This window comes from Martes martes (genome assembly GCF_963455335.1).
Source record: "Martes martes genome assembly, chromosome: 15".
NCBI lineage: Eukaryota > Metazoa > Chordata > Mammalia > Carnivora > Mustelidae > Martes > Martes martes.
In genome coordinates this window covers 15,465,883-15,484,089 of record NC_137903.1, presented here as the reverse complement: position 1 = coordinate 15,484,089, position 18,207 = coordinate 15,465,883, and the positions used below count along the sequence as shown (strand labels likewise).

The following is an 18,207-nucleotide window of genomic DNA, read 5'->3' as shown; positions in this document are numbered from 1 at the left end:
TTGTCATAGTTTCTTCTATTTCCCCAGTTTAACCCAAGAGCAGCTCCAGCGTAGAACTATGAACTGGGCAAGAAAAATCTATGTAAGAAACCCTCTTTCTGGCCAGAGTACAAAAAGACCTTATAACCCAGAGAGTGTGAGGGAAATCCCTGTTTTGTTTTTTTTCTTTTTTCCTCTGGACTCTGCTCTGAGGACGACTCTAGTCAAGGAGCTGCACTATAGTAGTCCTGGTCAGACAAGAATCTAAAATCCCAAGAAAAAGTCTCTTTCTGACCAGAGGAAGCAGGACAAGAAGCTCCTGTGGTCAAAAAAAAAAAATGGTGTGGGGGAGGGTATCCCTCTTTTTCCTTCTATTTTCTCTCATCTTATTACCCCCAAAACAGTCTCATTTGCATAAAATGTAAGGTAACTTGGAAAGCCAAAATTCCAAAAGAAACCATGTCTTTTTAAACAATCCCACAGAGGAAGTACAAGGAAAATCTGGAAAACCTAGACATTGTGGGAGAAATCTCACAGAAGAGAAAGCAAGGTGATCTTCTAATTCTATGTATGCACCAACACAAGTCCCGACTCAACTCCAAACTATACATGCACGGTTGCTTCCTATACGAAATCTGAGCTGCACAGCAAAGACGTTGAGACCTGAACCATTACAAAATCCCTCAAACAAATACCAGATTAGCCACTGAAAAGTGCATGCATGGAGCAGACATGAAGCAGCATAGCAAAAGTTTTGAAAAATGCACTGACATTGGAACCATTGGGCATACAAAGCAAGACAGAATTTGTAGTCTGAAGTTAACCAAATGATTACCTGCTAAATGAAGAAAACTAAAATTTCATCCCTCAAATTTTTAATAGGACTCAAATGATCACAACCTAATATTTAAAACGTCTAGGAAACAATCCAAAATCACTCAAAATTACACAAATCAAAAGAAAGCTGAAGTGGTTATCTGAATATCAGACAAGTTATCATTGATAATGAGAAAATTATCAAGAAAGAAAAAGGATATTACACCATGATGAAAGAATCAATTTACCAAGACATAGCAATCCTGAACATGTATGTACCTAATAATAAAGCATGAAAATACATGGGGCAAAAAACGGATAGCTCTAAAAAAGAAATAGATAAGCCACAATTATATTTGGAGATTTCAACATTCTTCTCACAATGTTTTTGAGATCAATGCCAGGGAATGTAACAAAGGCTTTCATCAGTCCAACTGTAGTCTTCCACTTGATCATGAGTTTTAGCTTTGCCTTTCAACCTAGCTTTCCACTGATCCTAGGAAGCCTTAATTCCTATAAACCTGTTTGTTTCTCCTGAGAATACACTTCTGATCTCCTGGGAGTGGAATATGCCAGAAGTAGACATATGCATGCATAATATGGAGGTGAGAAACCTTGAATTTTTTGATGATTAATTTTATGCATCAACTTGACTGAGCCACAAGGTGCTCAGATATTTGGCTAAGTATTACTTCTGGTTACATCTGTGAGGTTGTTTCCTAGGAGATTAGCATGTGAAATGGTGGACTTGGTTAAGCAGATTGCCTAGCCCTTGTAGGTGGGCATTACCCAATCAGCTGAGAATCCAAATAGAACAGAAAAGTTGAAGAAGGGGAAATTCCCTTTCTTTACCTGACTACTTGAGCTAAGACATCAGTCTTCTCCTGTTCTCAGCTTTGGACTGGAACCTACACCATTTGTTTCCCTGATCCTCAAACCTTTGAGAGACTACACCACCAGCTTTCCTGGGTCTTTAGTTTTGGGTTCTGTTTCTCAGGAGAATACTGACTAATTATAGGTTCCAACGAGTTTTTTTTCGGACTTTTACTAATCCTATGATTCCAGCTTTGAACCTTAACCCATCTTCCTCTTCTTTACTATCTTTAAAGTTTGTAAGTGCTTAGACACTGAGGTTCTCTGCAGGGCAAATTAGTTTTTTTTTTCCATCATTATGTCCCTCTGCCAACCAACACTTTGGTTGTAAACGTTCTCCACTGCACCAAGTCATTTGTTTCTCCTTGCCAAATATTGCTTCCAAAACTGTGTTAAAATCTCTGTTCTGTTGTTTTCCTTACTCTTGTTGTAAAACAGCCTTTTTAATGTTTTTGCCATCAGCTTAGTATATTTGAGAGTAAATTTGAACCACAACTAAAAAAATACTTTTCCTCTGCTAGTATCTGTAGGAATCTTTCTTTTAAATCTATTTTATTCATTTATTCATGACAGAGAGAGAAAGAGAGGCAGAGGGAGAAGCAGGCTTGCAGGACTCGATCCCAGGACTCTGGGATCACGACCTGAGCCAAAGGCAGATGCTTAACCAACTGAGCCACCCAAGTGCCCTGCAGGAATCTTTTTAAAGGAAAAAGGTATTCTGGAAACGCAGACACAGATGAGCATTTTTAAATTTCTAATAAAGCTTACAGATTTTTACCTACAGCTGAATATGTAATTTAAGACATATTCTTTATGCCATTCACCTGGGCTTGAGTCATGAGGATGTTAACAGACAAGAAATTTGACATCATCCACCCAGCTAACTATAACTCTTCCTTGAGTTCTTTGACTGGACTCAAATGTTGCATCTTTCATGATGCCTTCACTGATAATCCTGGGTAGAGTTTGGTGTTTTTCTCTTTATGTTTTTCCTGCACATTATAAACATAGATTATGGTGTTTTTCACATTGTTCTGTAAACATTTGTTTAGGGCCGTGTCTCCAGTCAGTGGACTGAAACTTTGAAAAATTAAAACCATGCCTTATACATTTTTTGTATTACTTTTTCTTCTTATATTATTATAGCCACAAATGTATCTGCCGGTAGCTTTTCATTTGATTATTTCGCCTCTGCAGAGTAGGCAATTCTGTGGATAGATGGGGAAAATCTGATGGGATTATCAATTAATTAGCACATCTGAAATTAGATGAGTATCTATAGAGTGTTGGATAAAAGATGTATTCAAGGAGACAAGATATGATCTTTGCCCTGAACAGCCAAGCATCCAGTTACTTGGGGTTTTCTAATTATTTTAATCTTTAGTTCTAGTAGAGAGATTTTTAAACTGATTTTTAGAAAGACGTAGAAACTTCAATATGTTGCAGAGGAATCCTTCAGAATTGAAATCTCTTATAACAGATAAATTATTTTGGTCAGCATGTATATGTGGGAGGTGTGGGTGTATGTGTAATGGTGAAGGGTGATACATTTGGGTGGGTGAAAAGAATGATGTGGGAGTACTCAGATTTCTTTCTCTAGCCTCAGATTGATGTAGTGAGAAGAACAATTGTCATCTCACTTTTGGCTTGGGAAACTTCATGTTAAATCTTTTTATTACTATTATTATAACTTGAATTGAAAAGAGACTCATTTTCAAACTATGGCTATTTCTCAGCAACAAATGGAGATCCTACCAAGAGTCTGATGATATTGGCAATGGTTATACAAAGATTATCTCCCCTGTTTATTTTATAGATGTTTCTAGGTTTAGGGCAATCTGTTATATGTGCATCTATTTTTTTCAAAGAGATTAACTTAGAAGGTAGTTAACCTAATTAAAATTATATTCTTTGCATTACCAAAGGATTCACTTAAGGACACATTTAGTGTATGTGCTGCCGAAGTGAGCACTAAGGACACATTTAAATATGGAAAATATTTTGTGCTTTTAAGCATTTGTTCACAGGTTACTAAATAAAGGGAAGTAATTCTGGAAAATCAGGAACATTAAAACTTAAATATTAGATGATGTGTCCAGTGAAGATCAATAACTAATAATACAAAAATTCTGATTTACAGATTTTTGGGCGGGGAGAGAAGGATAAAGGGAGAGAAAGAGAATGTTACGTAGGTTCCACGCCCAGTGCAAAGCCCGACATGGGGCTTGATTTCACAACCCTAAAACCATGACCTGAGCCAAAATCAAGAATCTGATGCCTTACTGACTGAGCCATCCAGGTACCTCTTGATGTGTACAGATTTTTATAGCAACCTTTTAAATGAGATTGTCATTGCTGGGATGAAATCTTTGATTTTTAATTTTCATTGCTTATGATAAGCTCTTTAGATTAACTGGCAAAAAATCTTACCTTGAAGTGATGCCATGAATTGTGGGCGTTGGTATATCACTTGGGGTATCTTCCACAGTGGTGATTTGGGTTCCATTACTCTTCATACAGGCGTATTTGGTACAGACTTCAACCTGTAGACATTAGTTTACAAAAGAATACATCCAATTATTTTCAAAGCATAGACTGCCAGTGGGTTGAATCCACACACCCTCATTTCACAGGACTCTCCTGTAGTTCTCTACAACTTCTTGGAGTTCTATTAATATTAATTTTTGATGCTAATTGACTCCACTGGGACAAAATCAGCATAGAATATAGAAAGGAGCTCAAGACAACTGATTTAGTGATGAAAATGGTGATGTTTAGCCTCTGGTTCCAACCATTAAGAAAGAGACAGACATAGTAATCTATCTGGAGCACAGTTGAGGAATGGAAGATGTTTAGGTGGCAGTTTGCAAGCAGAATAGGTTATCACTGCGTACAGCTCTCTAGATCTATAACCAGGTTGTGTAATGATGATATCTCCCGGAAGTCTTGACACTTTACAATGAATAGCCTAAATGCTAATGTGGAATAGAAGAAAAATGAAACCTAGAGAAGCCTTTCAGTGTGGCTGAGCTCTTTATATCCATTGGTTTCAGCTGCAATTGTATTTTTTACCTTAATCACAGCAGAAAATCATCATTTACCCCTTTAATTCTGCCACCTAATCTGAATAAAAACAGAGGAGGGTGGAGTAACTAAGGTTAGAAATGGGGTTCATCAAACATTAGTAACCCAAAAGGAACACATGTGGCAACGGGGAGGGGAGAGACGAATGCATGTACGAAAGATTGCCGGTGGAACATCCATAAAGCCACATCATTCTGTTCCCAATGAAAGGGTAAGCCAAAGAGAATCTGTACTTTTTCCAACACTAATTTACTTTCAGCATCTAATACATAAATGGAGGAGGAAAGCTGGATGCAGAGGAATCATAAACACTGAGGCTGAACTTAGATGTTAGTGCAGAGAACAAGTGAAGCAATTCTCTGAATATCCACTGGCAACGAGAAAAGACAAATGCAATTATTACTGTATTTAGCAGTTATGTCATTTATTCATAGGGCACTTTACACCTAAATAGGAGCTGAGGTATATTTTTATGATGCTGTTTAAGTTGTGATCCTTATTTATGCAATAGAGTCTTTGAGGTAATATTTAGTAGATATTTGGACATTATCAAGGTCCACCACTCTGAGTATGTCCCATGAAACCCCAAATAATTTAAAGGCAAAGAAACTTAAAATGTACTTGAATTAATGACAACAGAACTTCATGCATATTGGGAAATATTTGACACGTATGGTGCATAATGAGGTAACTCGAAATCAATTCAACTGCATTTATTACGTAAATAATATGTGCTCAAAATTATAATGGGCACTGGGACAAATTTTATTGAGTCCTCACAAGTCCATTTCATCAGTTCGTGAATTGGGGGTTAGGGAAATCAGGGAAGAAGATCAAACTGGTAAGATAGGACATATCTGATCTGGATTTTACTTACCCTATTGTCTTATCATCTAAAGAGCTCTAAGTCCCAAACTACTTAGCTATATTCAGATGGTTCTCCAGAAAGCTTCTATTTTGAGTGTGGAGACATTTGCCAATATTGTTCTCATCCTTACTACAGTCATGCTCCATGTCTCCAACTCTGGAGCAGCTTCCTGCCGCAACACTCCACTGCATAACGTGAACGAAACACAAATATAAAGGTCTACAGATTCATATTAAAAATAAAATTGAGGGCGCCTGGCTGGCTCAGTGGGTTAAAGCCTCTGCCTTCGGCTCAGGTCATGATCTCGGGGTCCTGGGATCGAGCCCCGCCTCGGGCTCTCTGCTCAGCGGGGAGCCTGCTTCTCTCTTCTCTCTCTTCTTCTTCTTCTCTGCCTGCCTCTCTGCCTACTGGTGATCTCTGTCAAATAAATAAATAAAATCTTTAAAAAATAAATAAATAAAAATAAAAATAAAATTGACTCAAAAATTGAAAATATGATTCCATTTAAAAAGGGATACATAAAGGAGTTTATTCAAAAAAGGAGATATTTTCATTGGCATCTGTGTGTCTGCTTTCTCATCACTGGCTATTTTACAGAGGAGGTTAACATACAGAACCTTAATTCTAAAGTATTAGGCGTATCAATTAGATGCATATTTTAAATGGGGCCAAATCATCTTTGACATCATAAATGAAAATCTTTGGTATTTGGTTTTCAAATTTCCAGTGATGTAACAACTACTTCAAGCAGTATTCCTGGAATGTGAAGAGCTTCACAAAAATATAGTTATCAAGAAAAAGATTATCTTAGTTCCTAATAACACAATTTAAGTATTAGATTCTAATTTGGTCTCTTGTCTCCTTTTCTTTTTCCATGTACTAAATCTGATCAAAACGCACTCTCGGCAGGCCACTAGCGACTCAGGTCAGTAGGTCTGAGCGAAGCCTTTCACAGTAGAACATGCCTGAAGCACTGACACATCAACTCCTGCTGTATGGTCAGAAAGTTGGATCAGGATGCGTGTGCACAGCACCCAGTGATCTCACCGTACATTGTATTTTGAGTCCTGGTAAAACAAATGACGAAGTTACCTTTTGAGGACTCAATGTCTTTCTCCACGAGGGCCCCAACGAGAATGATCCAGTCTATCACCTTCCTAAACTAACCTTGTTCATAAAGTCTATTTTGAGTATGATTTTTATTTTATAATTTGAGTATGATTTTTGAGTATGATTTTTATTTTGAGTATGATTTTTATTTTATAATTTTACCTATATGATGTATGGGCACATATGGACTCACTCGAAAAGCTGTGGACATAAGCATCTGTCTGCATGTTCCATGCTAAGATGACTCAGGTCAGTTCATGGAAATCACAGAGTGTAATGAAAAATAATCAACATACCTTTCTTCTTTTGTCAAATATCTTTTTGCTTTCTGAAGAAGGTAGGCCTAGCAGTAGGAGAGGCTAAAGCATTGGTTGTAGCCAGACGATTGTGTGGGTTTCACCTTCAAATGTGCGGGAAAGTAGGGTACAGCAAAATGAAGAAGGTAGCACTTAATGGACAAAGCCAGTGAAAAGTTTCTGTGGTCAAACAAAATTTCTATGTTTAATGTCTTTTGAAAATTATTTACAAAGGTCTTTTGTTAGAAGCAGCACAGTTTCTTGAAAAGCTTACCAAATTGCCACCCTCCTCTATGAACTTTGAGTTTCTGAAACATTCTGTTTTTATCATTAATTTCCACATTTGGCCTTGTTATCTTTTACATCGTAGCACGGTAATAAGATTTCCAATGCCTTGGGGAAAAGTTCCTTGTTATACATGCCTTCGTTGTCTCTATATTTTTTTTCTATTTTGAAGGTCAGTAGATCTCCAAGAGATCTGTGAGCTGGGCCTCGCATGGTCAATGCATTCTGAAAGCGGAAGCCGACTTCGGTCACATAAATACGTACATGTTTTTCCAGGGCAGGTTCAAGGGTTCATCAGAGTCTCAAAGAAGGGTCAAGGGCAAAAAAGTTTAAATACAACTCTTCACATAGGTGAGGGTTGCCACCCATGTGGCAAAACCCTTTAATACCTTCTTGTCTGCCATATAGTCACTTTTCTTGTTGCCTTCAGAATCACAGAATGCCAGAGGTGGATAGAATGTTTTAAGTTGGGGAGTCCATTGTCCTTACAAAAAAGATAACTGACACCAAACAGGTTATGTAACTTCCTTGAGGATATTAAATTAGTAAACAGCGGATGTAGGGATAAAAAAAAATGTCTCCACATTCACAGGCTGATTCTGCTTTTGATAGCAGTAAAAGAAGGAGGCAGGACAAAAGCAAACTGCATGGCAGAATTTCCTGCCAATATATGACTTGCCTCATTTTGCCTGCCTGTGAGAATATCATCACCATTGTTTTCCAAATTACCATTATCTTCTCTCCAGAGACTCCTGTGTTTGCCCGCAGCAAATAGATTTAATCCTAATCAGTTTATCTCTTTTCTCTCCCCTCCCCCGGTAAATAAATAATCTGTAACCAAGACTGAAGGTGTCCACCGAGAGACACAGCCTAGCATGTTTTATTTAACATACCTACAAACCTAACCATCAAAAAACAGTGTTCTAACCTGAATGTCATAGACAGTGAAGGGAGACAGGTCTCTCAGAATGAAAGACCCAGGCACATTCATTCCAGTCTTGTAGAGCTTATTATTTACATAGACGGAATATTCAGTGACAACACCATTTGGGTTTGAAGGAGATGTCCAGATGACACGTACAGCTGTACTGTTGATGATGACAACCTCTGGAGGAAGCATGCCCTGAGGCTCTAGAATTAAAGGAAGAAACTGAATAAACTCCAGCTGTCTCTGAAAAAGCACTTGTTAAACTCAATGCAGATTAGTATTTAGGTTTAGCAAAGGGTTCGTTGCTTATCTGCTTTTCTCTGATGAAGTTATCACAGTCTGTAGTCCTCTGTAAATTGGCTTATTATACTCTCAGTTAGAAACCATAAGAATTGGTGGTAAAATGCTTTATACCACCAGCATAGTGCTAATCTTCAATACTATGTGACCAGTGGGATATGATGATAAATTATTCACCCATCTGCAGCACTAACACATATCTATTATTTGTCTCTTTCCCCATCCCTTCACCCCATACCTCAGGGGGGAAAAAAAGGAAAAAAGAAAATTTGCTCCTTAAGCAAAAAATAAAACTCAAATACATTGAGGCTGAGGCTGGTGGAACATAAAAAATCATTTGATGTTACTAGCTTGTAACTCAAGCAATATGAAGCAATAATGCAATATTGTCATTATGTAAATGATTTTGAATGTTGATTACCATAGGTAATGATGAAATCTAACATTAGGAAAAAAATCTTGCTTGGCGTTAAATTACACAATTATTCAAGCATGTCAGAAATAACTATGCAAAGACCTATTTTTATCATAAGAACCCATCTTAACTAGCTGAAAAATTGTCCTTGTGATCCATTCTATTTTATAAACAAAAGGTGTTGACCTTTGGCACCACAAAGGGAAATGGGTTCCACACTTAAAGTGCTCTGCTAATGACCTGGAACACTTGCTTGGGAGGTAATGATATTATAATGTTTATAATGAGACTTTATAAAGCCAAAAAGATTAGAAAGACCATTCCAAACACATTTCAGATTCACAAGTTGCTTCCCTTGCTTCCTCCCCCTTGCTAACTGGCTTAGAAATGAGTCATAGGCAATTTTTCTCAGTGGCTGAACTTCCACCTACCATTTCTGGTGACTCAGGGAGAGCCCTCACGGTGCCTGGCTGTCGTTTTGAAAAGCATACTGCTTCTGAGAGCAAATCTTAAAAAAAAGAAGTTTCTAAATGTCACCATTTATTGATGTGAACTCAGCTCCCAACTCAGCATACACCGAAAAGAACAGGCACAAACTGGGCTAATCTCCCATTATTAGAGCCTGGTGCTGCTGTCTCTAAGGGACTGTGTATTGATCTGCCACTTGATGACAGCGAGCACTTAAGCATTTTAGCCCCAACCCCCTTCCCTCCAACACCGGAAATTTTATAATGGAGGGATGACTGATCTCAACCTCAGCAAGAATCAATCAATTTCATTTGCATGTCTGAAGCCAAGTGTCCCTTGAAATCTGGACTCACCCCCATCGAAAGTGGTTGCGCGCAGTACTTCACTGGTGATGCTGTGGACTCCATTGAAGACAGAGATAAAAATCCGATACTCTGTGTTTGGATTTAAGTGGCTGATGACATGAGAGTTTACATCTGGGAGGATTTTGAGAGATTCATTTGAGGTAGCAGAACTCCAAAAAAGTGTGTAATATTCAACATCACCTTGTAGGTCTTGAAAGGCTGTGAACAACAAATGCAGGATACTGTAATTGTGCCTGATCTAAAAGGGTTTCTCAGGGGGACAAAAAAACAGACGATAAACTTCATCTTCAGCTGTATCTAGATGGGGGAAATGGAATGCTTATGGAAACTTCTTTATGGTGGCATTGGTTTTTATTTCTTAAAAAAAAAGTTTATTTTTCTTCCCCTCATCCTATGATTAATTATATAGAAACTTACCTTTATAGGAAAATAAACTTTTAAATTTCTTTTAAATATTTTAATTATGCTACTAGCTTTAAATATTTAATTATGCTATTAGTTATTCAACTAATCTTCAGAACTTTAATGTAACAGTTATAAAAGGAAACTAAGAGTAAAAGAAAGTATTCAAAACATGGAACGACTTCCATTTCTAAGCAACATCATCCTTGAGAGGAGTCCATGCTAATGCAAATCAGGGCATTTCCTGACATTGATCCTAGAACTTGAGGCATTTTTGAAAGTACTAAATGCTACCTAAAAGAATGTTAGACAGATATCCTGTTATGTACACTGTTGATGTTGCAGAGTGATACAGCATACTCTCCTTAAGGATTTGCTCAGTAGGATCCCAGGATGATATCTGAATTTTTATCAAGGTTCTCATTCTTTCCTCCTACTTCATTTTGTTTCTATGATGTAGACAAATGTTTAAAGGGTGCCAAAATCAATCACTCACTGTCTCACGAATATAACTCATCAATTCCTCAACCATCATCCTTTCAAAGACAGGCTTACTGTTTTCTTTTTCTGCTTTTACCCAATTTCTCCTTTCTTTGCTCTAAGTTCTGCTTCACATTACCTTTCTACAACGATGCTTGGTGGGAATGCGAGCTGGTACAGGTGCTCTGAAAAATAGTACAGAGATTCCTCGAGAAGTTAAAAGTAGAGCTGTCCTATGACCCAACAATTTCACTACTGGGTATTTACCCCAAAGATACGGATGTAGTGAAAATAGGGCACATGGACCCCAATGTTCATAGCAGCAAAGTCCACAACAGCCAAACTATGGAAGGAGCCATATGTCCTTCAACAGATGAATGGATAAAGAAGAAATGGTTCATATATACAATGGAATACTACTCAGCCATCAGAAAGGATGACTACCTACCATTTAAATTGACATGGATGGGTTATCATGCTAAGCGAAATAAGTCAATCAGAGAAAGACAATTGTTATATGGTTTAACTTATATGTGGAACATAAGGAATAGTGCAGAGGAACACAGGAGGGAAAACTGAATGGGAAGAAATCAGAGAGGGAGAAAATCCATGAGAGATTTTTGACTCTGGGAAACAAACTGAGGGTTGCAGAAAGGAGAGAGGTGTGGCATTAAGGAGGATACGAGATCTGATGTGCACTGGATGTGATACACAACTAGCAAATCATTGAACACTACATCAAAAACTAATGATGCACTATATGTTGGCTAATTGAATTTAAATTTAAAAAGTACATAGATTAACTAAAAAATTAAAAAAAAAGAAATAAAATAAAAAGAAGCCATAAAACAGCTATATTTTCTTAGGTAGGAAATAGTGTAAGTATACTATATAGTGTACTGCTCTACTTAGATTAGTATTATTTTTAAAGACCTTAAGAAGAAACTATTACCTTGGTTCATGTTAGGATTGTGGGGTGGAATGCTTGTTTAAAAACCTCCTGATATTGTATGTAAAAGTATGCGTCAAAATAGTTCAGTAGCACTAGTGCAAAGACAGAAGAAAATGTGGCATTTCTCTTTATGGTCATTAAAGTACAGTGTCTCTGATATGTGAGTACATAGCATATGGCCACTTAAGGGAATATGTCTTTAAAGGATGTATGACTTCATTTAAGGACCCCTTTTTGATAAGATCTTGGGAGTCTTGCATAAAAACTGAATGCTGAACACAGTACTGCTTTGATCTTATTTCTAGCACCAGGTTTGAAATGTCAGTATGGTTGGAAGAATCTATAGTAAGAGATCTTTAGTAACAAACATTGGAAGACTCTGGGGATTAAGATTTTCTTTTCTCTGATGTCACAACATGCAAGCACCTTCAATAATGAGGTCATTATTGTGCATTGGCAGGAGCTGGTTATTCATATCCATCAATATTTTCCCAGATGATGTTAGTCAAGTATAGCAAAGCCATTGGTGCTGTGAATGCAAAAGTTTCCTCTTTCATTAGAATTATTTTTTACTGGCTTACAATAGTATTTCTCATTAATTTATGGCAGCTGAGGTATAATGGAAAGTGTACTAGATTTGAAGTTTATGTTGTATTTTAGTTTGTTAAGTGAGGACTCTTGTTAGAGATACAAGCACTAAAGATATAATTTGATGAAGTGCTTTCAAACATTACTGGCAACTATAAATGGGTTTTACCTGTGTTGTTAAACATCCCTGATATCTCTCCCATCAAGTTTCAATCAATGTACTTATGTATATACATTGAAAATATTGTGACTAGCACTGTAAGTTCAAGATGAACAAAGATTTTGTGTTGACATCTGGATAAAATTCCAGTAGATGCAAATTCTTAGCCATGTACCATATATCAACCCACTTGAAACAGAACAAAACCTATAGTCCCTCAAAAGATAGAAAAAGATGGCAATTGAGTTCCATTGGTTATGCCTTACTCCATGATATAGAGGCCTCTCTAACCAGATTTCTGCATTATCTTGCCTCTCACCAACATCTACTTAAACATTTCTTTTCACTCATTCATTTAGTGCAGAGTCCAAAACACAGAAAAATAGTAGAAAACACATTATATCTTCATATCCTAGTTATCTTAGGACAAGTTCTAGGAGTATTATATGCACAGTATACTTTTTAATTGTTCAAACAAGTTTTTAAACTTCAGTGGGTTCTTCCCAAGTCACTGAACTGTCTAAGAAACAGGAGATACATCCTTAGTTCAATAGACCAGCACAAAATTAAAGGCTGCTGACCTTGAGTCTACCTCTGAGAGGGGAATGCTATTGGAATTGAAATAGCTAGAATGAGGAGCCAAGTAAATTTCACCTTCCCCGCATATTGGTAAAAGCTGAGCCTGAATATAGTTCCCTTTTTTAAAAGAGAAAACATTAAGTCACAAGATTTCTTCGTAGCACGAGAGAGGGAAAACAGAGTCTAGAAACTTCAAAAGCAGATTTGTGTGTATATGTATTACTTTTATGAGAATGAGATGGAAGTTTTAGAAAACATTTGCATTGTGTTCTTAAATAACAAAGGGGGGACATGCCTTTATGAAAAGGGAGCTTCTATGAAACATGTACCTATGATCATGAAAAGACAGATATAAAGACAAAGATGTTAACTGCTCTTGCTTAAATAAGATAGCAAGGAAACATAAAAAGCAATGGCAGAATTCAAATCTGCCTGGAAAGGAGAAAAAAGCAGATTAAAAGTACACAGTAGGAAAGAATGGAGAGGAAAATGACTAAGAAGAAATCAATGAAATTCAGAATTATAGATATTGAGGACAGAGAATAAAAATATCTAATCAACTTAAAAAATAAATGGAATAAATAATGATGAACATAAAATTCCCCATGAAACCTGATCCAACATAAAGGTTTATGTCCATAAATTGAATTAACATGGTTTTGATCAAAATAATGAGAATATATCCAAACACAGACATATCATGGAACATTCTAACATTTCAAAGGTAAGCTTAATGTTAAAAGATTATCTACAAAGGAGAAAAAGTCAGGCGAGTTTCAGACTTCTCATCCAGAACATCAAATACTGGGAGACAATGGAACAATTTCATCAGGTTTTGAGGGAAAACATTTTGATACAAGAATTTCATACACATCTAAGTAATTATTTATGTGCAAATGCAACAAAAAAAGACTTTCTTATTTAGGACAAAAATTTAAATATATATATGTATATGTACATATATATATATATATATATATGAGTAATTATTTAACTTATTTAACTTTAACAATAAAATTTCCCCAATAATGTTATCCAGAAAATAAAAAGGGTGACTCAAGATCCAGAATTCAAGACTGGGAAAGTTTTAGAATTGATAATAAAAATCAAAACTATTTGGAGAAAATAATTATGTAAAAATAAATATATAATAATTTATAACCAAACATTGAAAATGGCAGGTAAGAAGATCAAGGAAAGTAACAGTACACTGAATTCATACATAAAATAGGAAGTCATGAAAAAAAGAGAAAGATAGCACTAACCCACCAATAGCATTAATAGGACAAATAGCATTTAACTTTAGAAATCATTACAGAAGATAAAGTTAGCATTCACCAACACCCATGTCTTTTCACTTTTTGTCAAATAGCCAGAATATATTTTCTGGGCTTCTTGCATCTGGGTAAGGTCATGCGACCAGTTTGTGCTCTTTTTAGAGCAATTGGCCATTTCCAATTGTCTTTAGTTTTCCCACCTGGAGGACTTGAAGGCCCAAGGGAATGGTGGATCTACTAGATGGAAGGAGCCAAGGTCCTTAAGCCACCCCAGAGAGTTTAGAAGGGGTAAGGAAGAGTTACAGAAATCTCAGATTTATGGTTTTGGTTTCTGGGTGGATCTCATTACATAAAATAGAAAACATAGGAGTAAAAAAAAGAAAACATAGGAGTAATTACAGGATGGACACTTGTTCCACTTGAGACTTCTTGAATTTGAAGTGTTTTTCTGGTAACCAGGTGGACTTAGACATCAAAGTGTGAATATCTGAGTTAGAGTTACATGATTTGGAGCTGTTCATGCTAGCATGTGTTTGAAACAATAAGAAAATTTGTTAAGTTTGTTCAGATATTCTAATCCTATGATGTGCAACCCATATTTTCTAGATCAAATAAATTTATCTGAGTACAGGTGTTCCTCTAACTGTAGCATATCAATCAGGCCACCTCAGTGAGTTGAAGAAGATGCTTATAAACTTTGGACATAATTTTTGCTATTAAATGCCATTTTGGGTGGTAATCTCTATATATCGGTCAGAAATGTGATCTTAGCTGTAACAGTTCTCAAATATACAAGAGTTTCCTCTCCTTTGTAATAGATTCCCAAGTAATTTAAAACAGTTGTTAGGTGAGCTAGCTGTAAGTTCTCTTGCTAAAGCACTTAGGTAATGCCCCTCACATACTGTTGGATTATTTTTAGAGGTTACTATTAAAGATTATATCTATTTTTTTATTTGATATTATTTGACAGAGAGAGAGAACACACAAGCAGGGGGAGCAGCAGGTGGGGGGAGAAGGTCTTCCCATGAGCAAGGAGCCCAATGTGGGGCTCGATCCCAGGACCATGGGGTCATGACCTAAGCCAGAGGCAGACACTTAACCAAGTGAGCAACACAGGCATTCCTACATATTACTATTAATGTCGATTACATCCTCTACATTTTTAGCATCTACATTAGGGTCAGCCAATGATGGTCCATGGGCAAACTCTGGCCTCTAGGTCAAATGTGACCTGCCACCTGGTTATATATAACCTGCAAGCCAAGCATGGTTTTTACATTTTTTAAATGGCTGGGGAAAAAAGATCAAAAGAATAGTATTTTGTGACATGTGAAAATTATATGAAAATTTTATCTCAGTGTCCGTAATAAACTGTTCCTGGAACACAGCTATGCTTGTGTAGGTGTCATCTATTGCTGTGTTTGTGCTACAATGGCAGAGTTAAGCAGTTGCCACATAGACTATATAGCACACAAAGCCTGAAGTATTTACTATCTGGCTTTTTACAAAAAACATCTGTGGCAATTACAGCAAACCACTCCATTCAACAGGTGTCTAGATTTGTCTAGGATTGACTTCTTTAGCTGCATCTCTCATTAGCAGGCTCCTTGGGAGGAGGTAATTTTGTTCAAATGTAAAAACTTGGAAGGATACCATTAAGGTTATTTTATAATAGAAGTGTATCTTGCTCATAGATTCTCAAATCAGTGTTCAATTTCCCAAGTTCAACATGCAGAGCTTTGTGTCATTAACCAAATACTTCTTGGAAAATGTGAGGAACCAAAACTACTTCTTGTGGGGCACTTGGCTGGCTCAGTCAGTATAGCATGAGACTCTTGATCTCTGGGTTGTGAATTCGAGTCCTACGTTGAGGGAAGAGTTTACAAAAAAAATTTTTTTTAAATCAAATTACTTCCTTAAAAAATTCTTTGCTCTGCAAGAGAAAATTGCTTACATAAAGAAGTGATCCAAGCCAGGCTCCTTATCTTTCCCAAAAAGATTTCTCATGCCTTCTATCTAATTTATGCATAGTCAGAAACAAACACCTGTATTTAGGAAATCCTCCCAGCTACTTAGTCTTTCATTGTGTTCCAACTCCTATCAATAGCCTGCCAGAGAAAATTGTATTTAAAGGAAATTGTATATGAGATATGTTAATTACTCATCATGCTATATTAAGCAATAGTAGCAGGATAGATAACTTCTGCTCCTTAAGCGAATTCATATGGGCAAACAGGGACTGAGAGAGTTAACTGAACTGTGGTAACCAAGAGGCACTGATAAAAGTTGACTTAAATGAAATAGATGTTAATTTATATCTCACATAATATAGCCCCCAAATGATTGAATCAGATGGTGTTTTATTTCAACAGCCCAGGTTCCTTCTCTTATGTGTTTGGGCTCTTTTAGGGTTGTCGTCCATGTCTGCAGAGTTGAAACTGAGAGAACTGCCGTGTCTACATTCCAGTTCAGGGAAATTATGAAGAGAGAACAGAGAAGGACATAGCTAATGTTTTGTGCTTATGACACCAAAAGACATACATCATTTCTTTTCACATTTTACTGGCACAAACATAGGCACAACGCCATGACTAACTCCAAGGCTGGTAAGTGTGTGTAGTGTCTAGGTTGATGGGCATGGGGAACACCACCTTCAAGGGGAAAGGGGTAGGAAATGATACTACGCGATGGTTGGTGGTTCTACCTTTTAGTCAGGTTAGGTCATTATAAAGGGATATCTCCTCTTTGCCTATCTTCAACTCACCATAGAAAAGCTTTTATCTGAATGCCATGACCAAATTTTTATTATAAATGGCTTTCCAATTTTTTTTTTATCTTTTGTAAAATTGATGTTGAAAACACTGTCCACATTTTAAAGACACAGTAATACTTTATACTGATACTAAACGATTACTCAGTTCTAAACATATATTATCTCATTTCATCCCTGTCACAACATTTTAAAGATATTGGATGAGGAAACCAGGATTCAGTGAGGTTAAGTGGCTTGCTTTAGTCATAGTGCTAAGAAAATACTGGGACTGGGATCCAAACTCAAGTTTCCCTGATTCCAAAGTTTATTTTTTAAAATCATCCCTTCATAAGGCTTCATAGGAATTTGTAATTTTCCTAGTTAGGAGAAGCTGAAACAGTGAAAATAGATGGAATCACCCACAGGAGAATTGGAGGGTGAAAAAAATTTCACCCAATCATTTGATTTTTCAAATCAATCCCCAAATCATCATCTTTATGTGAGATCTTCTAATTGTTAAATGTTGGAAAAATATTATTTAAGAAAAATACTATAGGCAAAACAGTGTAGGGGGGATGGGGAAGTAAATGTGGTCTGTGGGCTGCCAGTTTGCTATATGAACCCTAAAAAGGAACTGAAGGAATGTGGGGGTGCTTTTACCTCACATGAGACCACATGGTGAAGCAGACATTCAAAATGAGTGCTTCTAAAATGCTCAATAACATTCCTATTAATCTGCGGTTAGTAAAAATTTACCAGAAATACGCAGCTATCAAAATGGTGTATCTGCGGGAGATCACAGTTAAGACAGAATATGGTTTTTTAAAAATACATTTTTATGTTTTTTTGAAAGGCAATCTTTAATAAGTAAATATTTATAAGTGTATCCAATTGATTTTCATCCTACAGTTTTGTGCCTTTTAGCATATTCCACAATGTGCCAAACGTATCCAGGAAACCAAGGAAACAACTTAAATTAAAATTGCAAAAAAGAGGTGGCCCTATCACAGAGGAGTGACTAGTTAATTTACTTAGGCTAGCAGGTTGCACGAAGGAAGAAAATGATAATGCAACAAGCTTTGGGAGAGCTGACCCTCTTCTGAGAGTTAACCTTTGTGCTCACAAATAGTTATCTGAAATATTTCTAAGGTATGAATGGAAATAACAGCAGATTGCATTACCTACATCCCGAAGGTCAGAGGTTCAGATTACCAAGGTAATGAAACTTCA

At 36.6% G+C, this 18,207-nt stretch overlaps 1 protein-coding gene across 2 annotated transcripts in view; it reads right to left on the bottom strand.

The window, feature by feature from the left end:
- USH2A (usherin) overlaps nt 1-18,207 on the bottom strand; it is a gene marked incomplete at both ends in the record, with an annotated part of 700,457 nt that overhangs the window by 193,839 nt on the left and 488,411 nt on the right. For both annotated transcript variants that reach the window (XM_080825193.1, XM_080825194.1), the window contains 3 exons: nt 4,099-4,211; nt 8,240-8,442; nt 9,776-9,985. In XM_080825193.1, coding sequence (XP_080681319.1) covers nt 4,099-4,211; nt 8,240-8,442; nt 9,776-9,985 — 526 coding nt within the window. The remainder of the gene's footprint in view (nt 1-4,098; nt 4,212-8,239; nt 8,443-9,775; nt 9,986-18,207) is intronic.